The sequence below is a fragment of the Notolepis coatsorum genome (genome assembly GCF_963971535.1).
Source record: "Notolepis coatsorum genome assembly, contig: SCAFFOLD_480, whole genome shotgun sequence".
In the NCBI taxonomy this organism is placed as follows: domain Eukaryota; kingdom Metazoa; phylum Chordata; class Actinopteri; order Aulopiformes; family Paralepididae; genus Notolepis; species Notolepis coatsorum.
Window position 1 is genome coordinate 134439 of NW_028169062.1, and position 26076 is coordinate 160514.

The 26076-nt window shown below is 45.7% G+C and overlaps 1 protein-coding gene across 1 annotated transcript; it reads left to right on the forward strand.

Moving 5' to 3' along the window:
- Positions 1-25262, forward strand: LOC311248803 (ataxin-2-like protein; the record flags this gene model as incomplete). The annotated part of the gene is made up of 8 exons (XM_084339631.1): positions 1-127; positions 979-1027; positions 5068-5124; positions 7871-7942; positions 9806-9995; positions 13690-13814; positions 21902-21993; positions 25086-25262. Coding segments are annotated over exons 1-8 (779 nt in total), but the record flags the coding sequence as incomplete, so codon positions are not given.
- Between the last annotated feature and the right edge of the window lie 814 nt (positions 25263-26076).

Sequence of the window (26076 nt, forward strand, 5' to 3'; positions counted from 1 at the left end):
GCGGGCCCAGTGTTGTTGTTGTTGTTGTTTTCGTCGCGTCGCTCGGCCTGCTGTCAGAAGAGACTCGAACAAACAACACCGGATCCAGAGACGCCGCGGGGCCAACAGGGATGCACATGAGCAAAAAGTATAACCGCAAACACCGGGGATATCAATATAGATCATCGTTTATGCGATCAGCTGAGCGCCGGTGTGTTCGTGTGTCTGAGCCTGTGGTGGAGCAGCAGCAGCAGCTAGCAGCTAGCATCCCGTCTGTCTGCCGGCGGGGACGTTATTATAATAACCTTTAGCTGATCTCAGCCTGCAGATCACTCACTAATAACGTGCTAATGTCGACCCCGCTCGACGTGGTTCACTAGCTGCCGAGCTAACTGTGCCCTGTGTGCAGCCTGGTCTGTGTCTCCCTGGCTGTAGCTCTGCTCGGGGCCACAGCAGGGGGAAGGTTGCAGGAGCAGCCGGGCTCATGTAACAACAGGGCTTCTCCTCCTCAGCTACTAACTAACTAACAGGGCTGATTTGACACAAACACTACTGTATTTGCAAATCTGGTATGTCATAAATGTACTGTATTTGTACTGTACTGTATTTGCAAATCTGGTATGTCATAAATGTACTGTATTTGTACTGTACTGTATTTGCAAATCTGGTATGTCATAAATGTATAGATGTAGCAGTACTGTCTTATCTGTATCATGTCATATATGTCATATATGTTATGATGAATTGAAAATGGGGGACCCTGATGTAAACAAGACGAAAGTCTTTCTCTGGTCTGCATCCCCTTAACAATTGTGTGTATTGAGCCGTACTGTATTGTACCCATTCTGCAATCTGTTAATAAAAGTGTTCAATCAATCAATCAATCGATGACCACCCAGGCTCATGTTTCAGGTGTTTCCTCAGCTACTAACAGGGTTGAAGGTTGAATGATGACCACCCAGGCTCATGTTGTTGTGTCATGTTTTCGGTCTTTCTCAGGACAAGAAACACAATGAAACCTCCATCGCAGACGCCGTCATCGTCTCCCGTGAGTACAAACTGTCAAAGTGTACCCCACCCACCCAGCCAGCCACCCGTTTAGACAAACGCCACCTGAATAGCGACCGGCTCACCATGACTTAATGACTTAATGCCGTTATCTATTTTATATTGATCCCAATAAGTATAATGTGGGCTCTTACTGCGGTTAAAATCCTCATTGACTGTAAATGGTAAATGGGCTGTATTTATAAATAGCGCTTTCATCCAAAAACAACCACGCACACCAACGACAGAGGTTGGCATGCAAGGTGCCAACCTGCTCATCAGCGAGGGTTAAGTGCTCTCTAGGAATCCAACCAGGAACCTTCCGATGACCAGGCGACCGCTCTACCTCCTGAGCCACTGTCCGCGGCCCCATTGATATGAGCAATCAATGTATTGTATGCTCAATAACAACATGGTCAAATTAGCATAATAATGACCAGGTTATAAATGTAAACAGTGTTGAGCTACTAACAGACTTGTAAACCGATCCAGACGTCAGTTTGGTTTTTAAGTCATGAGTGGAGCGCTCGCCACTAATGCAGGAGATGCTGGGTTCGAGCCCAGCTCTCGGCATTGCTACCAGCTTGGCTGGTCGTTCATACTAACGCAATTGGCAGTGGTGGGAAGCTGGTGGGTGGGGATCGGACGTTGTGGACAGCGACTCCTACAGGTCGGTTGGTGCGCCTGCGCAGCAGAATCAGGAAGCGACGGGGGCGGCGTGACCCTCCCACGCAGACCCTCGCCGCTGAGAGATCGCGCTGTGCAGGTGAAAAGATGCGACGGCTGCCTCCTCGAGTACCGGAGGGGACACGTGATGCAAGGCTTCGTCCACATTGCAGCCGACCGGTGGGAGGCATGGCCTAACAGCGTTCGAGACAGGGGAGGGTAGAATTGGACGATACAAAATTGGGATGGGAGAAAAATGTAAAATGGGAGGAAAAAAAGTAGATAAAAAAAATTAATGGAGCTCCCGTCGTAATTACATTATGGAAGAAGTGAGAAGGTATCATTATATCAAGTAGCAGCCGGATTCCTCTTGTGTGGAATAGCCAGTGCAATGTAACATTGATATTATGTTATATATTATTACACGTTGTCACTCCTATATACCCAATTTATGGGCCAGTAACTATAGTCACAGGTATTCATCATGCGGATTAGCTGGCATTTGCATTCTTCAGTTTCCTCTGGGGTTTTAGTGCAAAGATATCATTGTCAAAAACGACATTGGTGCCAGTTAAAGATCAACGCCACCCACATTACGAATTCCAAGATATTATTTCCATGGTCAAGGAAAGTGCAATCAGTATTATGTGAACATTAGCTACTCTCTCCCAACGCCCGAAACCAGAGAAGTCTGACTAAAATCTGTCTGGAGCTGCTCCATAGACAATGAACGGGAGAATGATTTTGTGGACCTGCAGACTATTGTTTTTCTTTTCTTTATACCCAAATTAGCTTTATTCTATTGTAGTGTTCTCAGTTCTGAAACAGAAAATGTACCCATATACGCAGAACATTCTCCTGGGTGTCTCTCAGTGTCATCTTATAACATCATATACTCAGAACATTCTCCTGGGTGTCTCTCAGTGTCATCTATACCATCATATACTCAGAACATTCTCCTGGGTGTCTCTCAGTGTCATCTATACCATCATATACTCAGAACATTCTCCTGGGTGTCTCTCAGTGTCATCTATAACATCATATACTCAGAACATTCTCCTGGGTGTCTCTCAGTGTCATCTATACCATCATATACTCAGAACATTCTCCTGGGTGTCTCTCAGTGTCATCTATAACATCATATACTCAGAACATTCTCCTGGGTGTCTCTCAGTGTCATCTATAACATCATATACTCAGAACATTCTCCTGGGTGTCTCTCAGTGTCATCTATAACATCATATACTCAGAACATTCCCCTGGGTGTCTCTCAGTGTCATCTATAACATCATATACGCAGAACATTCCCCTGGGTGTCTCTCAGTGTCATCTATAACATCATATACTCAGAACATTCTCCTGGGTGTCTCTGTGTCTCATCTATAACATCATATACTCAGAACATTCTCCTGGGTGTCTCTCAGTGTCATCTATAACATCATATACTCAGAACATTCTCCTGGGTGTCTCTCAGTGTCATCTATAACATCATATACTCAGATCATTCTCCTGGGTGTCTCTCAGTGTCATCTATAACATCATATACTCAGAACATTCTCCTGGGTGTCTCTCAGTGTCATCTATAACATCATATACTCAGAACATTCTCCTGGGTGTCTCTCAGTGTCATCTATAACATCATATACTCAGAACATTCTCCTGGGTGTCTCTCAGTGTCATCTATAACATCATATGCTCAGAACATTTCCCTGGGTGTCTCTCAGTGTCATCTATAACATCATATACTCAGAACATTCCCCTGGGTGTCTCTCAGTGTCATCTATAACATCATATACGCAGAACATTCTCCTGGGTGCTCTCAGTGTCATCTATAACATCATATACTCAGAACATTCTCCTGGGTGTCTCTCAGTGTCATCTATAACATCATATACTCAGAACATTCTCCTGGGTGTCTCTCAGTGTCATCTTATAACATCATATACTCAGAACATTCTCCTGGGTGTCTCTCAGTGTCATCTATAACATCATATACTCAGAACATTCTCCTGGGTGTCTCTCAGTGTCATCTATAACATCATATACTCAGAACATTCTCCTGGGTGTCTCTCAGTGTCATCTTATAACATCATATACTCAGAACATTCTCCTGGGTGTCTCTCAGTGTCATCTATAACATCATATACGCAGAACATTCCCCTGGGTGTCTCTCAGTGTCATCTATAACATCATATACGCAGAACATTCCCCTGGGTGTCTCTCAGTGTCATCTATACCATCATATACTCAGAACATTCTCCTGGGTGTCTCTCAGTGTCATCTATAACATCATATACGCAGAACATTCTCCTGGGTGTCTCTCAGTGTCATCTATAACACCATATACTCAGAACATTCTCCTGGGTGTCTCTCAGTGTCATCTATAACATCATATACTCAGAACATTCTCCTGGGTGTCTCTCAGTGTCATCTATAACATCATATACTCAGAACATTCTCCTGGGTGTCTCTCAGTGTCATCTATAACATCATATACTCAGATCATTCTCCTGGGTGTCTCTCAGTGTCATCTATAACATCATATACTCAGAACATTCTCCTGGGTGTCTCTCAGTGTCATCTATAACATCATATACTCAGAACATTCTCCTGGGTGTCTCTCAGTGTCATCTATAACATCATATACTCAGAACATTCTCCTGGGTGTCTCTCAGTGTCATCTATAACATCATATACTCAGATCATTCTCCTGGGTGTCTCTCAGTGTCATCTATACCATCATATACTCAGAACATTCTCCTGGGTGTCTCTTAGGCCTTTCACACCGGCCGGGCTTAGACCAGAATAATAACATGTATGAATTCACTGTCTTAGACCAGAGGAATAACATGTATGTATTCACTGTCTTAGACCAGAGGAATAACATGTATGAATTCACTGTCTTAGACCAGAATAATAACATGTATGAATTTACTGTCTTAGACCAGAGGAATAACATGTATGAATTCACTGTCTTAGACCAGAATAATAACATGTATGAATTTACTGTCTTAGACCAGAAGAATAGCATGTATGAATTCACTGTCTTAGACCAGAGGAATAACATGTATGAATTCACTGTCTTAGACCAGAGGAATAACATGTATGAATTCACTGTCTTAGACCAGAATAATAACATGTATGAATTTACTGTCTTAGACCAGAAGAATAGCATGTATGAATTCACTGTCTTAGACCAGAAGAATAGCATGTATGAATTCACTGTCTTAGACCAGAAGAATAACATGTATGAATTCACTGTCTTAGACCAGAAGAATAACATGTATAAATTCTTAAATTGGCCGTTGTTTCCTTTTGAAGCGGTGCAGTTGGATGTATGATCAAGCGCTAAAGTCATGCCATGTTAACTTGCAGGTGTTTGAAGGTGTTTACAATAATGCCCGGATGCTTCACTTCCTCACTGCAGTGGTGGTGAGTAACACACACACACACACACACACACACACACACACACACACACACACACACACACACACACACACACACACACATGCACACATGCACACGCACACATGCACACACGCACACACACACACGGAGGGTGTAGACTACCACATGCTGCCCTACTGTCAGTCTGAGGAGGGTGTAGACTACCACATGCTGCCCTACTGTCTTGTCTGAGGAGGGTGTAGACTACCACATGCTGCCCTACTGTCGGTCTGTGGAGGGTGTAGACTACCACATGCTGCCCTACTGTCAGTCTGTGGAGGGTGTAGACTACCACATGCTGCCATACTGTCAGTCTGGGGAGGGTGTAGACTACCACATGCTGCCCTACTGTCTGTCTGGGGAGGGTGTAGACTACCACATGCTGCCATACTGTCAGTCTGGGGAGGGTGTAGACTACCACATGCTGCCATACTGTCAGTCTGGGGAGGGTGTAGACTACCACATGCTGCCCTACTGTCGGTCTGTGGAGGGTGTAGACTACCACATGCTGCCCTACTGTCGGTCTGGGGAGGGTGTAGACTACCACATGCTGCCCTGCTGTCAGTCTGGGGAGGGTGTAGAGTACCACATGCTGCCCTACTGTCAGTCTGGGGAGGGTGTAGACTACCACATGCTGCCCTGCTGTCAGTCTGGGGAGGGTGTAGACTACCACATGCTGCCCTACTGTCAGTCTGGGGAGGGTGTAGACTACCACACGCTGCCCTTCTCCCGGTCTGGGGAGGGTGTAGACTACCACACGCTGCCCTTCTCCCGGTCTGGGGAGGGTGTAGACTACCACACGCCTCCTCTGATACATGTGGAGTCGCCAGCCGCTTCTCTTCACCTGACAGCTAAGAGTTTCACTGGGAGAACGTTATCGCATGCAGAGGTTTACACTATCCCCCAGATCCCCTCTTTGCCGAACAGGCACCTCGAACTACCAGTAGGAGGCGCTATTGCAACGACTCATACCCCCCACCAGCTTCCCACCAATTGTGTCCGGAGATTTTAACCCTGGCTCTCTGCGGTGGTAGGCAGAGATACACATCATTTAACAGGAGAAAAACTGTGTAAACCCCACGCACGCAGTGCTGCCAATGTGTTCTTGTGCAGGGGTGTAAAGTACTTGAGTAATTGTACTTCGTTACAATACTTGAGTACTGTTTTTGGGGATTTGTACTTTACTCAAGTATTATTTGGTTTGTATACTTGTACTTTTACTCAATTACATTTCAGAGGAAAAAAACATACTTTTTACTCCTTACATTTAAAATGCAGACCTACAAAGTACAAATCTCGCAGGTCCAACTATTTTATTTAGTATATTTGTTTCTCTGGCCGAACTAACGTTAACATTATTAACCCTGCGGCCGCTCTTTATTTAAAAACAGCCAATCAAATCCCCAACAATGGAAAATGAACCCGCCCACACCCATGCTGATTGGTCCTTGTGCAAGACTAGAAAGTGGGGTTCTTTGATTAAACACCTGCTATCAGAAGAATAGACAGTCAGAAAAAAGTTTAAACTTTTACTTTTTAGTACTTAGTACATTTAAAAGTACAAACTTTTGGACTTTTACTCAAGTGTGTTTTTAGCGAGATACTCTGACTTTTACTTGAGTAAGATTTTGAGACGGTACCCATACTTTCACTTAAGTATCATTTCTGGGTACTTTTTACACCCCTGTTCTTGTGTCACCGTGGAGAACTCTATTTGTGGCGGGTCTGTCTGATATTGTGGTGGGTGACAAACAAACACGTCTACAGTATGTACAGTATGTACAGTATGTATGTATGTATGTATGTATGTATGTATGTATGTATGTATGTATGTATGTATGTATGTATGTATGTATGTATGTATGTATGTATGTATGTATGTATGTATGTATGTATGTATGTATGTATGTATGTATGTATGTATGTATGTATGTATGTATGTATGTATGTATGTATGTATGTATGTATGTATGTATGTATGTATGTATGTATGTATGTATGTATGTATGTATGTATGTATGTATGTATGTATGTATGTATGTATGTATGTATGTATGTATGTATGTATGTATGTATGTATGTATGTATGTATGTATGTATGTATGTATGTATGTATGTATGTATGTATGTATGTATGTATGTATGTATGTATGTATGTATGTATGTATGTATGTATGTATGTATGTATGTATGTATGTATGTATGTATGTATGTATGTATGTATGTATGTATGTATGTATGTATGTATGTATGTATGTATGTATGTATGTATGTATGTATGTATGTATGTATGTATGTATGTATGTATGTATGTATGTATGTATGTATGTATGTATGTATGTATGTATGTATGTATGTATGTATGTATGTATGTATGTATGTATGTATGTATGTATGTATGTATGTATGTATGTATGTATGTATGTATGTATGTATGTATGTATGTATGTATGTATGTATGTATGTATGTATGTATGTATGTATGTATGTATGTATGTATGTATGTATGTATGTATGTATGTATGTATGTATGTATGTATGTATGTATGTATGTATGTATGTATGTATGTATGTATGTATGTATGTATGTATGTATGTATGTATGTATGTATGTATGTATGTATGTATGTATGTATGTATGTATGTATGTATGTATGTATGTATGTATGTGAAACTCTGTAATACATGCATTGAAGATGTTGAAGCGTCTAGTGTTTTCCGACTTCAGGGCTCCACCTGTGATGTCCGGGTGAAGAATGGCACCGTATACGAGGGGATCTTCAAGACCCTGAGCTCACAGGTAAACAGAACCAGAACCAGAGCTCACAGGTAAACAGAACCAGAACCAGAGCTCACAGGTAAACAGAACCAGAGCTCACAGGTAAACAGAACCAGAGCTCACAGGTAAACAGAACCAGAGCTCACAGGTAAACAGAACCAGAACCAGAGCTCACAGGTAAACAGAACCAGAACCAGAGCTCACAGGTAAACAGAACCAGAGCTCACAGGTAAACAGAACCAGAGCTCACAGGTAAACAGAACCAGAGCTCACAGGTAAACAGAACCAGAACCAGAGCTCACAGGTAAACAGAACCAGAGCTCACAGGTAAACAGAACCAGAGCTCACAGGTAAACAGAACCAGAACCAGAGCTCACAGGTAAACAGAACCAGAACCAGAGCTCACAGGTAAACAGAACCAGAGCTCACAGGTAAACAGAACCAGAGCTCACAGGTAAACAGAACCAGAGCTCACAGGTAAACAGAACCAGAACCAGAGCTCACAGGTAAACAGAACCAGAGCTCACAGGTAAACAGAACCAGAACCAGAGCTCACAGGTAAACAGAACCAGAGCTCACAGGTAAACAGAACCAGAGCTCACAGGTAAACAGAACATGAGCTCACAGGTAAACAGAACCAGAGCTCACAGGTAAACAGAACCAGAGCTCACAGGTCAACAGAACATGAGCTCACAGGTAAACAGAACCAGAGCTCACAGGTAAACAGAACCAGAGCTCACAGGTAAACAGAACCAGAGCTCACAGGTAAACAGAACAAGAGCTCACAGGTCAACAGAACCAGAACCAGAGCTCACAGGTAAACAGAACAAGAGCTCACAGGTCAACAGAACCAGAACCAGAGCTCACAGGTAAACAGAACCAGAGCTCACAGGTAAACAGAACCAGAGCTCACAGGTAAACAGAACCAGAACCAGAGCTCACAGGTAAACAGAACGCTTCCGTGAGTCTGCCTCAGGGCAGCTCTGGCTGCAATTGTAGCTTACCACCACCGGTATGACTGTGTATGAACGAATAATGGACTCTGTAAGTGCTCTGGGGTCACTGGGGTGTCATGAAGAGCGCTATATAAATCCAATCCATTATTATTATTATTATTATTAATATGGCCACAATATAAATATTATGTAAATATTAAGTATAGTAAATATTGCAGTATGGTTGTTTTTTCCCCTTCTAAATATAAAGAGAGATGTCATTGAGAACTTGAACCCTCTACTCTGTGTTGTTAAAATCACCGCATGTCGTTGCTCAGCCGTGATGTCTCTGTGTTGCCATGGCTACTCACGGTCCCCGTGTCTCCCCCAGTGATGTCTCTGTGTTGCCATGGCTACTCACGGTCCCCGTGTCTCCCCCCAGTGATGTCTCTGTGTTGCCATGGCTACTCACGGTCCCCGTGTCTCCCCCCAGTGATGTCTCTGTGTTGCCATGGCTACTCACGGTCCCCGTGTCTCCCCCAGTGATGTCTCTGTGTTGCCATGGCTACTCACGGTCCTCGTGTCTCCCCCAGTGATGTCTCTGTGTTGCCATGGCTACTCACGGTCCCCGTGTCTCCCCCAGTGATGTCTCTGTGTTGCCATGGCTACTCACGGTCCTTGTGTGTCTCCCCCAGTGATGTCTCTGTGTTGCCATGGCTACTCACGGTCCCCGTGTCTCCCCCAGTGATGTCTCTGTGTTGCCATGGCTACTCACGGTCCTCGTGTGTCTCCCCCAGTGATGTCTCTGTGTTGCCATGGCTACTCACGGTCCCTGTGTGTCTCCCCCAGTGATGTCTCTGTGTTGCCATGGCTACTCACTGTCCCCGTGTCTCCCCCAGTGATGTCTCTGTGTTGCCATGGCTACTCACTGTCCCCGTGTCTCCCCCAGTGTGAGCTAGCCGTGGACGCCGTTCACAAGAGGAGCGAGGGAGCGGCGGGCGATGGAGGAGGCGGGGGAGAGGAGGGCGGCGGAGGAGCACTCCCCAAGATGGAGGAGATCACAGACACCATGATCTTCAGCCCTGCGGACCTGGTCACCATGATCTGTCGTGATGTGGACCTCAACTACGCTATTAGAGGTGTGTTTATACTGGCTTCAACTACACTATTAGAGGTGTTTATACTGGCTTCAACTACACTATTAGAGGTGTTTATACTGGCTTCAACTACACTATTAGAGGTGTGTTTATACTGGCTTCAACTACACTATTAGAGGTGTGTTTATACTGGCTTCAACTACACTATTAGAGGTGTGTTTATACTGGCTTCAACTACACTATTAGAGGTGTGTTTATACTGGCTTCAACTACACTATTAGAGGTGTTTATACTGGCTTCAACTACACTATTAGAGGTGTTTATACTGGCTTCAACTACACTATTAGAGGTGTTTATACTGGCTTCAACTACACTATTAGAGGTGTTTATACTGGCTTCAACTACACTATTAGAGGTGTTTATACTGGCTTCAACTACACTATTAGAGGTGTGTTTATACTGGCTTCAACTACACTATTAGAGGTGTGTTTATACTGGCTTCAACTACACTATTAGAGGTGTGTTTATACTGGCTTCAACTACACTATTAGAGGTGTGTTTATACTGGCTTCAACTACACTATTAGAGGTGTGTTTATACTGGCTTCAACTACACTATTAGAGGTGTTTATACTGGCTTCAACTACACTATTAGAGGTGTGTTTATACTGGCTTCAACTACACTATTAGAGGTGTGTTTATACTGGCTTCAACTACACTATTAGAGGTGTTTATACTGGCTTCAACTACACTATTAGAGGTGTGTTTATACTGGCTTCAACTACGCTATTAGAGGTGTGTTTATACTGGCTTCAACTACACTATTAGAGGTGTTTATACTGGCTTCAACTACACTATTAGAGGTGTTTATACTGGCTTCAACTACACTATTAGAGGTGTTTATACTGGCTTCAACTACACTATTAGAGGTGTTTATACTGGCTTCAACTACGCTATTAGAGGTGTGTTTATACTGGCTTCAACTACACTATTAGAGGTGTTTATACTGGCTTCAACTACACTATTAGAGGTGTTTATACTGGCTTCAACTACACTATTAGAGGTGTTTATACTGGCTTCAACTACACTATTAGAGGTGTTTATACTGGCTTCAACTACGCTATTAGAGGTGTGTTTATACTGGCTTCAACTACACTATTAGAGGTGTGTTTATACTGGCTTCAACTACACTATTAGAGGTGTGTTTATACTGGCTTCAACTACACTATTAGAGGTGTGTTTATACTGGCTTCAACTACACTATTAGAGGTGTGTTTATACTGGCTTCAACTACACTATTAGAGGTGTGTTTATACTGGCTTCAACTACACTATTAGAGGTGTGTTTATACTGGCTTCAACTACACTATTAGAGGTGTTTATACTGGCTTCAACTACACTATTAGAGGTGTTTATACTGGCTTCAACTACACTATTAGAGGTGTGTTTATACTGGCTTCAACTACACTATTAGAGGTGTGTTTATACTGGCTTCAACTACACTATTAGAGGTGTGTTTATACTGGCTTCAACTACACTATTAGAGGTGTTTATACTGGCTTCAACTACACTATTAGAGGTGTTTATACTGGCTTCAACTACACTATCAGAGGTGTTTATACTGGCTTCAACTACACTATTAGAGGTGTGTTTATACTGGCTTCAACTACGCTATTAGAGGTGTGTTTATACTGGCTTCAACTACACTATTAGAGGTGTTTATACTGGCTTCAACTACACTATTAGAGGTGTTTATACTGGCTTCAACTACACTATTAGAGGTGTGTTTATACTGGCTTCAACTACACTATTAGAGGTGTGTTTATACTGGCTTCAACTACACTATTAGAGGTGTGTTTATACTGGCTTCAACTACACTATTAGAGGTGTGTTTATACTGGCTTCAACTACACTATTAGAGGTGTGTTTATACTGGCTTCAACTACACTATTAGAGGTGTGTTTATACTGGCTTCAACTACACTATTAGAGGTGTTTATACTGGCTTCAACTACACTATTAGAGGTGTGTTTATACTGGCTTCAACTACACTATTAGAGGTGTGTTTATACTGGCTTCAACTACACTATTAGAGGTGTTTATACTGGCTTCAACTACACTATTAGAGGTGTTTATACTGGCTTCAACTACACTATTAGAGGTGTGTTTATACTGGCTTCAACTACGCTATTAGAGGTGTGTTTATACTGGCTTCAACTACGCTATTAGAGGTGTGTTTATACTGGCTTCAACTACACTATTAGAGGTGTTTATACTGGCTTCAACTACACTATTAGAGGTGTGTTTATACTGGCTTCAACTACACTGTTAGAGGTGTTTATACTGGCTTCAACTACACTATTAGAGGTGTGTTTATACTGGCTTCAACTACACTATTAGAGGTGTGTTTATACTGGCTTCAACTACACTATTAGAGGTGTGTTTATACTGGCTTCAACTACACTATTAGAGGTGTGTTTATACTGGCTTCAACTACACTATTAGAGGTGTGTTTATACTGGCTTCAACTACACTATTAGAGGTGTTTATACTGGCTTCAACTACACTATTAGAGGTGTGTTTATACTGGCTTCAACTACACTATTAGAGGTGTTTATACTGGCTTCAACTACACTATTAGAGGTGTGTTTATACTGGCTTCAACTACACTATTAGAGGTGTGTTTATACTGGCTTCAACTACACTATTAGAGGTGTGTTTATACTGGCTTCAACTACACTATTAGAGGTGTTTATACTGGCTTCAACTACACTATTAGAGGTGTGTTTATACTGGCTTCAACTACACTATTAGAGGTGTGTTTATACTGGCTTCAACTACACTATTAGAGGTGTGTTTATACTGGCTTCAACTACACTATTAGAGGTGTGTTTATACTGGCTTCAACTACACTATTAGAGGTGTTTATACTGGCTTCAACTACACTATTAGAGGTGTTTATACTGGCTTCAACTACACTATTAGAGGTGTGTTTATACTGGCTTCAACTACACTATTAGAGGTGTTTATACTGGCTTCAACTACACTGTTAGAGGTGTTTATACTGGCTTCAACTACACTATTAGAGGTGTTTATACTGGCTTCAACTACACTGTTAGAGGTGTTTATACTGGCTTCAACTACACTATTAGAGGTGTGTTTATACTGGCTTCAACTACACTGTTAGAGGTGTTTATACTGGCTTCAACTACACTATTAGAGGTGTGTTTATACTGGCTTCAACTACACTATTAGAGGTGTTTATACTGGCTTCAACTACACTGTTAGAGGTGTTTATACTGGCTTCAACTACACTATTAGAGGTGTTTATACTGGCTTCAACTACACTATTAGAGGTGTGTTTATACTGGCTTCAACTACACTATTAGAGGTGTGTTTATACTGGCTTCAACTACACTATTAGAGGTGTGTTTATACTGGCTTCAACTACACTATTAGAGGTGTTTATACTGGCTTCAACTACACTATTAGAGGTGTGTTTATACTGGCTTCAACTACACTATTAGAGGTGTGTTTATACTGGCTTCAACTACACTATTAGAGGTGTTTATACTGGCTTCAACTACACTATTAGAGGTGTGTTTATACTGGCTTCAACTACACTATTAGAGGTGTTTATACTGGCTTCAACTACACTATTAGAGGTGTTTATACTGGCTTACTGGTTACCAGCTCTACAGGTGGTGTTTAACTCCTTGTGGTCTGTGTGTCTGTGCAGACATGTTCACGGACACGGCCATCAGTGCGTCGCGGGTCAACGGGGAACACAGGGAGAAGGTGCTGCAGAGGTGGGACGGAGGAGGAGACAGCAACGGAGACAACTTTGACCTGGAGGAAGACACGGTGAGACCACACACACACACACACACACACACACACACACACACACACACACACACACACACACACACACACACATAGAGTGAGACACACACACACACGCACAAATCAAATACATTTGTAAGGCCCGACAACACACGTTAACACTTTCTCTGCCAAGGACGCCTAAACTCGTCATTCCCCGCCATGCTCATTCTGACAATGACGCCGTAACACGTCATTGAGATCAATATTTCAAAAATCTGTGATCGCAATCATATTTCTCCCCCGGAGACTTGAGATCTACTGTTGATCCCCTCTCAACTCTCCAACGGTTCAAGAGCGCCATCTGGTGGCCGATCGACGGATCGCCCAAACCGGAAACCAGAAAAAACTGGTGCTCATCCAAATTCGGTCCGATCACTCGCTATAGGTCCCGGGACTCGAGCGCCACACAATGGATAGTGATCCGTTACCAATAACTCGATAAACAACATGATTTGGACGTATATACTATTATACAACCTGGAGATGGATCGCATATTTCAACATCCCATAATAGGAATATTTTTGCTCCACACTCATCGCCCAACGCTACGAGGAAGCTGCCGTGAGTTTCAGCGTTTTTTTTTACCGTGTTCGATACTAACTGCTCTAATGATCATATCACCCACACTAGATGAATCATCTAACGTTGGCCACGGAATTATAAACGACCCCCCCCATCCGGTCAACATCAGATGATAACTAGTAACTTCTAGAAGCACGTCCATTTGACATTTTTTATCTCGCGCAGATCGCTATCAAACTGTATTTGATCATCAATATAATGCATTTAGGGCTATAAATCACGTTCTGGAGAATGCTGCAGAAAACGATAAAAACATATTTATACTTTAGACCGTATTTTAGTATGAATATGTGAATGAAAAAGTATAACGTTCCTACGTCCTGAACGATAGATAATTGACGTTGAATGGGCCATAGTAATGTCAATTTAGCAATACATTTAAAAAAGTTATAGCCCTGCAAAGAAGGGGAACTTCTCCATAGACAAATAGAGCTGGCAGAGGATGGTATAATGATGTACATAAGCCTGGCGAAGAAAGTGTCAAGTCAAGTCAAGAGTTTTAATTGTCACGGCATACAAGTATACAATGAAATGCGGGTGGTCTTGCCCGCAACGATGTGCAATACAGTGGAATCCAATAAAAAAACAACATTGTGCAATAAACAGGTAACATGGTGTGACATCTCGGTATCTGTACATAGTTATTTACAGAGCATATAGGACATGCTAGGTAGCTTTGTTAGTGCAATACACTGTTCCTGTTATTCTAATTTAAAGTGGCCTTTCCTTTTGGCCATAAGTGTGCGGCATGAGTGTGTGCCCGCTCATGTTAAAGTGTTAAGTGGCTGCTAGTGTGTGAGCGTGCACAGCGTGCGTGTCGTGTGTGTGTTCATGTGTGCTTGTGTGTGGATAGTTCAGTGTTCTGTGGCACTCAATGTTCATTGTTCAGGGCTCTGATGGCCTGGGGGAAGAAGCTGAGCCTAAGCCGCTCTGTCCTAGTAGCTGGGGTTCGCAGGCGTCTGCCTGACCTCAGCAGCTGGAACAGGCTGTTATTGGGGTGGTGAGGGTCTTTCATTATCCTGCAGGCTCTGGATTTGCACCTCTTGTTGTATAGAACCTGCAGGGGAGGTAGTGCAATACCCGTGGTACGCTCGGCTGAGCGCACCACTCTCTGTAGGGCCTTCTTGTCTTGTGCCGTGCTGTTTCCATACCAGGCAGTGATGTTTCCGGTCAAGATGCTCTCTACAGCTCCTGAGTAGAAGGACTGGAGTATCTTCCCCGATACTCTGAACTTCCTTAACTGTCTCAGGTGGTAGAGGCACTGTTTCGCCTTCTTTACTACTGTGTAGAGCTGCCGCGGTATTGATATTTTCCTTACCGCACGAATTTGCGAAATATTTTCTACCGCCGCGGTATTACCGCACAGTGCGCAAAAAAAAAAAAAAAAGTTTGAATGCATTTTTTTTTTTAGTAGTCTACTCTTATAGCCTGCCTCTAGTCTAATGGCGCTTTTCCACTGCATAGTACCTACTCGACTCGACCCGCTTTAGGCACCTGGTACTTCGTTCCTTTTCCACTGCAGCCACGTAGTGGTACTACTCCGTTTGTCTCCGTGTGGGGACGCAGGCGGCGCCGCTTGTGTACACTGAAAGCTCCGTGGGCATAGATGTCCGAGGGCTTGCAGCAAGCCAGAGTTTAACACAGTTTCAATCAATCAATCAATCAATCAATAACAACATTAACCAGACTCTCGTTGAGTCTATTCTCCCAAAGCTAACGTTACCTCTCATTGTGTATTCTACCAAGCAAACCCGGGTTTAACGTTACCTCTCGTGTATGTCGGCTGACGGTAGCATTAGGCTAATAACAACAACAAACTTAACACATCAGCGATCTTGTTGTGACACTAAACTCTCCGCTCGGTGGTAAATTGGGTTGATGTCGGTTTTGTTTCATCAATAAATAAGGCAGAATACACAGTGAATCCATTATTTTTTGTTTATTGCACTTGGTTCTGTCGCAAACAAATCCTGAATGAAATGCATCCTTAGCGAGGCAGTAAAGATGGCGGCGCGGCGTTCTGTTTTCGTTCAGAGGCTACAAAGTGTGACGCGTCTATCTTCTGACCAGTCAGTGGTCTGCAATGTTTCACATGCCTTTTCTGGTACCACTTCTACCCAATAGGGTCGCTTGGAACCGAGTAGGGTATATCTGCAGAGCCGCAAGCCGCAAGCCAACTTTATTATTATGATAAAAAACAGCGGTGACGCGGTATTCAGCCTAACTCTGCGGTGAGCGTGATGCAACAGCGATACCGCGGTAATGCGGTTATCGCGGCAGCTCTACTACTGTGTCTATGTGTGTTGACCATGTCAGATCCTCTGAGATGTGGACCCCCAGGTACTTAAAGCTGCTCACCCTGTCCACGGTAGCCCCATTAATCATCAGTGGTGTGTGTGTCTCCTGCTGTCCTCTCCTATAATCCACGATCAGCTCCTTGGTTTTACCAATGTTCAGGAGCAGGCTGTTGTCCTGGCACCAGCGTTCCAGTACCTCAACCTCCTCCCGGTAGGCCTTCTCGTCGTTGTCCGAGATCAGCCCCACCACCACCGTGTCGTCTGCGAACTTCACTATGGAGTTGGAGCTGAACTTGGCAACACAGTCGTGTGTGTAGAGTGAGTACAGCAGGGGGCTTAGAACACAGCCCTGGGGGGACCCGATGCTCAGGGTGATGGTGTTGGAGGTCTGACCCCCCACCCTGACCGCCTGGGGTCTTTCACTCAGAAAGTCCAGTACCCAGGCGCTCAGGGCGGAGCTCAGACCCAGATCGATCAGCTTGTCCACCAGTCTGGTGGGGACTATGGTGTTGAACGCTGAGCTGTAGTCAATGAACAACAGTCTCACATAGCCCCCCTTCTGACAGTCAAGGTGGGAGAGGGTGCTGTGCAGTACCTGGGAGACCGCGTCGTCAGTGGACCTGTTTGTCCTGTATGCAAATTGCATAGGGTCCATATCACTGGGGAGGGAGGCACAAATGTGGTCCTTGACCAGCCTCTCAAAACATTTCATGACCACAGAGGTGAGTGCCACCGGTCTGTAGTCATTTGGACATGTTGGGGAGGGTTTCTTCGGTACAGGGATGATGGTAGACATCTTGAAGCAGGCAGGGACCACTGACTCCGCCAGGGATTGATTAAATATGGCGGTGAACACAGGGGCAAGCTGGTTGGCACAGGACTTAAGTATGCGTCCTGTTATACCATCTGGGCCAGCAGCCTTCCTGGTGTTCACCTGCATAAATGCTCTTCTCAAACTGTGTACCGTCAATGAGAGAGCGTCCCCGCCCCCCCGCGGATGCCCCCCCCCCCCTCCACAACAGCCGGCGCACCAGTGACGTCACTAGCCGTTGGGCTAGCAGTGCCACTGTTTGCACCAAACCGAGCGTAGAAGGTGTTGAGCTGGTCCGCAAGGGAGGCGTCGTCGCTCCCCATTGAGGGGGCGCTGACTTTGTAGTCAGTTATAGCCCTCAGTCCCTGCCCTGTGTTAATGTCCCCATGGGCCGGACACGTCTTCTTTAACACATTGGATGCCACGGACGTTTTTTGTCGTTAGTTCATGCCGACCTTTGAGTGCCCCCGACGCTATAGCGTCTGTTTGCCGTTTTTTTAGTTTTTAAATTCATATTTCATCAATCGAGCCTCGGGTTAGTGCTGCAGAGTCTCTCTGAGCTCAATTGGGAAGATACCGCCCCCTATCGTCTCTCCCTGTGTAACTGCACCCCATTACTTTACACTGATGCAGGGGGAGTGGTCAGTTTGCTCATTTTACTTTTCCGTCAAGGCAACTGAAGAGACCAAGTGATCGCCGGCCATCAGAACAGCGTGGGTTATGTATTTACAGTACCAACACTGTAATCAATAAGCGTGATCGATATTTGGAATGGCGATCAGGAATTGGAATAATCTTTTTGGATAACATCTGATCTCAGGTAAGGAATTTATTTTACCAGTCTTAGGATAATCAGACCTGTTTTCACGGAGATATAAGCTTTTGCCCTATGTGTGTGTGTGTGTGTGTGCGCGGTGATCGCTGATGAGGAAATTAGAGAATATATTTTTCAGCCCGCCTCTATAGCGTGCATAAGTACACATATACTATAGATAATCTAGCGTTTATTTGAAAACTATTCATAAATAGGCCGAAAAATGATGCGCTGAGATTTCTAAACTCATATTTCACTAATAACTAGGGACCGATCACGTGATTTTCAGAAGATCGGGATAGGAAAAAAAAAGACACCCACTAGTTGCAGAACTTGAAGTCACCTGATTTTTACAGACGATGGCGCCATTGCTCTATGTATGTTATTACCATCTCATGAAGCAGCAGGTTGGAGGCAGCATTGTGCTCGGCGAGGTAAGGAGGCATAGTTTTTAGATTACTCTGGTTGCAATGCCTCGCTTGAATGAAGTTAACTTGGATAACGTCAATATTTGCTTTGTGACTGAGGATTATCGTCGGCGTTTCAGACCAAAATGGAGCAAATCATTATGTAAGTCGAACACTGTGAATGTATACTAATGTGCAAACAGATTGAAACTTTGAATATTTCTCGTATGAAGCACATTCTCAGGGTGAATGTAATGTGAGCCACCGGCGCTCGAGCCGCCTCGACCCGCCTCGAAACCCTCAAGGGACTATTGAGGCAACAGTCTCGCTTCGCCATTTTCTGACAAAAATGCGTTACTAATGTGAAAGATCGGATCGGGAAAGATCGGTATCGGTAGATACTCAAAATCACATGATCGGGATCGGATCGGGAGCAAAATTTTTTTATCGGGACATCCCTACTAATAACACTTAAAATCATTGGTAAACAAATGTAGTGCTGAAAATATACACTTTGACTGCTGTTTTGACAGGGTTAGGGTCTTGACTCTTGGCTACATTTGAAAAAAAAAATGCAACATTAACACATTGACGGCCACGGGGATTAGACGGGCCCACTCTATAAGGCCAGCTTATCATAACAAGGTTTAACTATGCGTGAGGGTGTTTGTAGAGCTAAATCTATATTTTAAATTATTGCTATGTGTCTATTCTCATTGTCAATTGACACTATAAACCTTCCCTTCAATATGCCATAAAGAAAGAATTTTTTCATCAATACGTTCCCATTTTATAGCGTCGTGAATATGAACGTCATATCGGATTGTTCTGGGGTAATTCCTGCAAAACAAGTTACAAGGCGCTAAGCTAATAACGTTAACACTTTGAGTGCCGGGACACGTCTTCTCACGTCTTTGCTGGCCATGCTAAAGTTGCCGGGGGACGCTGTACAGCGTCCTTATATCAATATTTCAAAAATCTGCGATCGGATTCATAATGTCCCTCTGCTGGCCTGAGATCCACCAGCAGGACCCACTGAGCTCTCTGGCGGTTCAGGAGCGCCATCTGGTGGCCGATCGGCGCAATCGCCAAAACAGGATGTTGAATAGAGGTTGTCATGACGACCGTAGTACTTCCGGGCGCTCGCTATAGTTCATGTGACTCTGGCTCGTCACGCTACACGGTGATCGATTGCCAATAACTCGATAAACAACATGATTTGGACGTATATACCATTATACAAGCTGGAGATGGACCGGGTAAAAATATATCCCATAATGATAAAATTTCTACTCGGCGATGATCGCCCAACGGCGCGCGGAGACTGGGGTGAGTTTCAGCGTGTAACGTTACCGTCTTCGATAATAACTGATATTATCAACATTTGACCCACATTAGATGATTGGTATAACGCTGCCCACGGAATTATAAACGCCCCCTCGCCCATCCGGTCAACATCAGATGACGTGTAGTAACTTCTAGAAGTACGTCTAGTTGGAATTTTTTATATCGCGCTGATTGCCATCAAACTGTATTTCATCATCAATATAATGCATTTGGGGCTATATATCACGTTCTGGAGAAAGCTGCAGAAAGAGATGAAAACATACTTATACATTAGACCATACTTTACTATGAATATGTGAATGAAAAAGTTTAACGTTGCTACACAATGAACAATACATATAGGACTTTGAATGGGCCCTAATAATGGCAATGTAGCAATATAATTTAAAAAGTTATAGCCCTGCAAAGAAGGGGACTTTCTCCATAGACAAATAGCGCTGGCAATCTATGGTATATCATTAATTTAACCTTAGGCAACCAAAGTGTTAAATCGATTGGTGTTTCGGCCCTACACAAGCTAGAGATAAAAATCTAAATGCATATGATCGATATCATGTTCCACCATGAATGCATGAAAGGGGACGGGGGACGTTGTTTCTGATTATTGATTACCAATAACGGCATTCGTTATTGTAGCCTCATTCACTGATCGGCTGGTTGGCTATGATAACAAGGCCTGATCAGCATGAAATCTACGTGAAATCGTTCTTACCTGTGGCCGGTTGGATCCCAAAAAGGATTTCCCAGTTATTGATCGCCATCTGGTAGATCGATATGTCCATTGGCTGATGCTATATTCCTTTACTGCACACTGAATTCCGCATCGCAAAAAGTATTCCGGGCTACAGGCATACCTTTAGGCCAACAGAAAAGTCCACCCATGATGAAAAAAAAGTGACACCGGTCTGTAACAGGGAACACTGCATTATCGAGACAGCGCCATTACCAGGATCTGGCCGGTAATGCACTTTTCCGAATCTCAAGAGTAGGGTATATCTGCAGTGCTGCTCTGTGACATTGAGTAGGTTATTAAAATGCAATAAAAGCAAAAACAAGCTTATCACGTATATACGTGGTTGGCCGTCAAGCGCTGGTGCCGAATCACGTATATATATACGTGGTTGGCCGGGAATGTGTTAATTCATACATTCTGTATGAATTATGGCGTGATGTCAATATCGTACTGGTACCGGACCGCTCGGGCTTAAGAGGTTAAACCAAGCAAGTGCGTGACCCTGAATGCCAGCATGATTTTCAAGCCTACTCAGAAGAATGGAATGATCAACAGTGTCAAAGGCTGCACTGAGGTCAAGCAATACGAGCACAGAAGTTAGGTTAGAATCGAGAGAAAGCAGTAAGTCGTTTGTGACTTTGGTAAGCGCCGTTTCGGTGGAGTGGAAGGCTCTAAAGCCAGATTGAAAAGATTCATGAAGATTGTTACTTGATAGATGGTCAGTAAGTTGCGTTGCGACAATCCGTTTTAATATTTTGGATAAGAAAGGAAGATTGGAGCTAGGTCTGTAGTTTAACTATCATGCTGTCTTCCCTGTTCCCCCCATGGTCTCATGTTCCTTTTGTTTTTGTTTCTTTGTTGTTTCTTTGTTTTTGTTTCTTTTCTTTTCTTTGTTTTTGTTTCTTTGTTTTTACTTTGCTCCTGACTATTGTCCGCGACTTCGGGTCATTGAGAAGCTCTATATAAATTAAATGAATTATTATTATTATTATTATTATTATTATTATTATTATTATTATTATTATTAATATTATTATTATTAACTTAAACATCCTCCTCTCTGCACTGCAGGTAAACGGCTGGGATGCCAATGAGATGTTTAAGTGCAACGAAGAGACTTACGGAGTGAAGTCCACCTACGACTCCAGCCTCTCCATGTACACGTGAGTCCCTCGCTAACTCCTCCCCTCTGCCCCTCCCTAACTCCTCCCCTCTGCCCCTCGCTAACTCCTCCCCTCTGCCCCTCGCTAACTCCTCCCCTCTGCCCCTCCCTAACTCCTCCCCTCTGCCCCTCGCTAACTCCTCCCCTCTGCCCCTCGCTAACTCCTCCCCTCTGCCCCTCGCTAACCCCTCCCCTCTGCCCCTCGCTAACTCCTCCCCTCTGTACCTCCCTAACTCCTCCCCTCCTTCCCTCCTTAACTCCTCCCCTCTGTACCTCCCTAACTCCTCCCCTCCATCCCTCCCTAACTCCTCCCCTCTGTCCCTCCCTAACTCCTCCCCTCTGTCCCTCCCTAACTCCTCCCCTCCGTCCCTCCCTAACTCCTCCCCTCCGTCCCTCCCTAACTCCTCCCTCTGCCCCTCCTTAACTCCTCCCATCCGTCCCTCCCTAACTCCTCCCATCTGTCCCTCCCTAACTCCTCCCCTATGCCCCTCCTTAACTCCTCCCCTCTGTCCCTCCTTAACTCCTCCCCTCTGTCCCTCCCTAACTCCTCCCCTCCGTCCCTCCTTAACTCCTCCCCTCTGTCCCTCCCTAACTCCTCCCCTCTGTCCCTCCCTAACTCCTCCCCTCCGTCCCTCCCTAACTCCTCCCCTCCGTCCCTCCCTAACTCCTCCCTCTGCCCCTCCTTAACTCCTCCCCTCCGTCCCTCCCTAACTCCTCCCATCTGTCCCTCCCTAACTCCTCCCCTCTGCCCCTCCTTAACTCCTCCCCTCTGTCCCTCCTTAACTCCTCCCCTCTGTCCCTCCCTAACTCCTCCCCTCCGTCCCTCCTTAACTCCTCCCCTCTGTCCCTCCCTAACTCCTCCCATCTGTCCCTCCCTAACTCCTCCCCTCTGTCCCTCCTTAACTCCTCCCCTCTGTCCCTCCCTAACTCCTCCCCTCTGTCCCTCCTTAACTCCTCCCCTCTCACACTCATCCCCTCTCACTCTCCTCCCCTCTCACTCCCCTCTCACTCTCCTCCCTCTCACTCTCCTCCCCTCTCACTCCTCCCCTCTCACTCTCCTCCCCCCTCTCTCTCCTCCCCTCTCACTCTCCTCCCTTCTCACTCCCCTCCCCTCCCCTCTCACTCTCCTCCCCTCTCACTCTCCTCCCTTCTCACTCCCCTCCCCTCCCCTCTCACTCTCCTCCCCTCTCACTCTCCCCCCTCTCACTCTCTTTCCCTCTCACTCTCCTCCCCTCTCACTCCCCTCTCCTCTCACTCTCCTCCCCTCTCACTCTCCTCCCCCCTCACTCTCCTCCCCTCTCACTCTCCTCCCCTCTCACTCCCCTCTCCTCTCACTCTCCTCCCATCTCACTCTCCTCCCCTCTCACTCTCCTCCCCTCTCACTCTCCTCCCCCCTCACTCTCCTCCCCCCTCACTCTCCTCCCCTCTCACTCTCCTCCCCTCTCACTCTCTTTCCCTCTCACTCTCCTCCCCTCTCACTCTCCTCCCCTCTCACTCTCCTCCCCTCTCACTCTCCTCCCCTCTCACTCTCCTCCCTTCTCACTCTATTTCCCTCTCCTCCCCTCTCACTCTCCTCCCTCTCACTCTCCTCCCCTCTCACTCTCACTCTCCTCCCCTCTCACTCTCCTCCCCTCTCACTCTCTTTCCCTCTCACTCTCCTCTCACTCTCCCCCCCTCTCACTCCCCCCCCCATCTCACTCTCCTCACCTCTCACTCTCCCTTCTCACTCTATTTCCCTCTCCTCCCCCATCCCCTCTCACTCTCCTCCCTTCTCACTCTCTTTCCCTCTCACTCTCCTCCCCTCTCACTCTCCTTCCCTCTCACTCTCCTCCCCTCCTCCCCTCTCACTCTCCTCCCCTCTCACTCTCCTCCCATCTCACTCTCCTCCCCTCTCACTCTCCTTCCCTCTCACTCTCCTCCCCTCTCACTCTCCTCCCCTCTCACTCCTCCCTCTCACTCCCCTCCCCTCTCACTCTCCCCCCCTCTCACTCTCCCCCCTCTCACTCTCCTCCCCTCTCACTCTCCCCCCCTCTCACTCTCCTCCCCTCTCACTCTCCTCCCCTCTCACTCTCCTCCCCTCTCACTCTCCTCCCATCTCACTCTCCTCCCCTCTCACTCTCCTCCCCTCTCACTCTCCCCCCTCTCTCTCTCCTCCCCTCTCACTCTCCTCCCCTCTCACTCTCCCCCCCTCTCACTCTCCCCCCATCTCACTCTCCTCCCCTCTCACTCTCCCCCCCTCTCACTCTCCTCCCCTCTCACTCTCCTCCCCTCTCACTCTCCCCCCTCTCACTCTCCTCCCCTCTCACTCTCCTCCCCTCTCACTCTCCTCCCCTCTCACTCTCCTCCCCTCTCACTCTTCTCCCTCTCACTCTCCTCCCCTCTCACTCTCCTCCCCTCTCACTCCTCCCCTCTCACTCTCCTCCCTCTCACTCTCCTCCCCTCTCACTCTCCTCCCTTCTCACTCTATTTCGTTAAACTCCTCATTCAATCCGAAGTTTATGTCCATAAGTGACTGGCGGTCGTATGATGTCCATGTCAGTGTTGTTTTAATAAAAAAGGTATTAAAACAATAACGCAAACAAAAAACGCACAATCTCTGCGGAGCTCGCCAGACGGCGACTGACTTTGGTCGCGCCATCTACGACTAGAAAACCGATGTAGATGGACCGACACAGTGGATGAACAGAGCTGCATAACGTTAAAGCGCTCTACAGATGTCTGTAATACCGGTGTTGTCATGAGTTTATTATTCATGGGAAATGTCGCATCACTGTGGCAGACCCTACTCCCCAATATAAACACCCAGTGGCTCAGGAGGTAGAGCAGTCGTCTGGTAATCCGGAGGTTCCCGGTTTGATTCCCGCTCCTCCCGGGCAGCGTGTCCAAGTGTCCTTGAGCAAGTCACTTGACCCCTAACTGCTCCTGATAAGCAGGTTGGCACCTCGCACGGTCGCCTCTGCCATCGGTGTGTGAATGAACGGGTAAAGTGTGAGGAATAAAAATGTAAATCGCTTTGCATGAAAGCCGTTGTATAAATACACCAGTCACCATTTCCCCTCCCCTGTCCTGCGTCCCTCTGGCGCCGCCCTGCAGGGTGCCTCTGGAGAAGGGCAGCTCGGAGGGCTACCGGCAGCGGGAGGCGCGGGCGGCACGCCTGGCCAACGAGATCGAGGGCAGCCCCCAGTATCGCCACCGCGTCGCCCTGGAGAACGACGAGGGCAAGAGTGAGGAGGAGAAGTACAGTGCAGTGGTGCGAGAGAGGCCGGACAGGTACACACACACACACACACACACACACACACACACACACACACACACACCTGGTCATCTGGTGACGGGTACAGCCAGCACACACACACACACACACACACACACACACACACACACACCTGGTCATCTGGTGACGGGTACAGCCAGCACACACACACACACACACACACACACACCTGGTCATCTGGTGACAGGTACAGCCAGCACACACACACACACACACCTGGTCATCTGGTGACAGGTACAGCCAGCACACACACACACACACACACACACACACACACACACACACACACACACCTGGTCATCTGGTGGGACTTTGACTATATTGTTATTTGTGACTTTGACTATATTGTTATTTGTGACTTTGACTATATTGTTATGTCAAAGACAGGCATTGACAGCTAGACGAGCATTGACAGCTAGACAGGCATTGACAGCTAGACAGGCATTGACAGCTAGACAGGCATTGACAGCCAGACAGGCATTGACAGCTAGACAGGCATTGACAGCTAGACAGGCATTGACAGCTAGACGAGCATTGACAGCCAGACAGGCATTGACAGCTAGACAGGCATTGACAGCTAGACAGGCATTGACAGCCAGACAGGCAGTGACAGCTAGACAGGCATTGACAGCTAGACGAGCATTGACAGCTAGACAGGCATTGACAGCTAGACGAGCATTGACAGCTAGACAGGCATTGACAGCTAGACAGGCATTGACAGCTAGACAGGCATTGACAGCCAGACATGCATTGACAGCTAGACGGGCATTGACAGCTAGACGAGCATTGACAGCCAGACAGGCATTG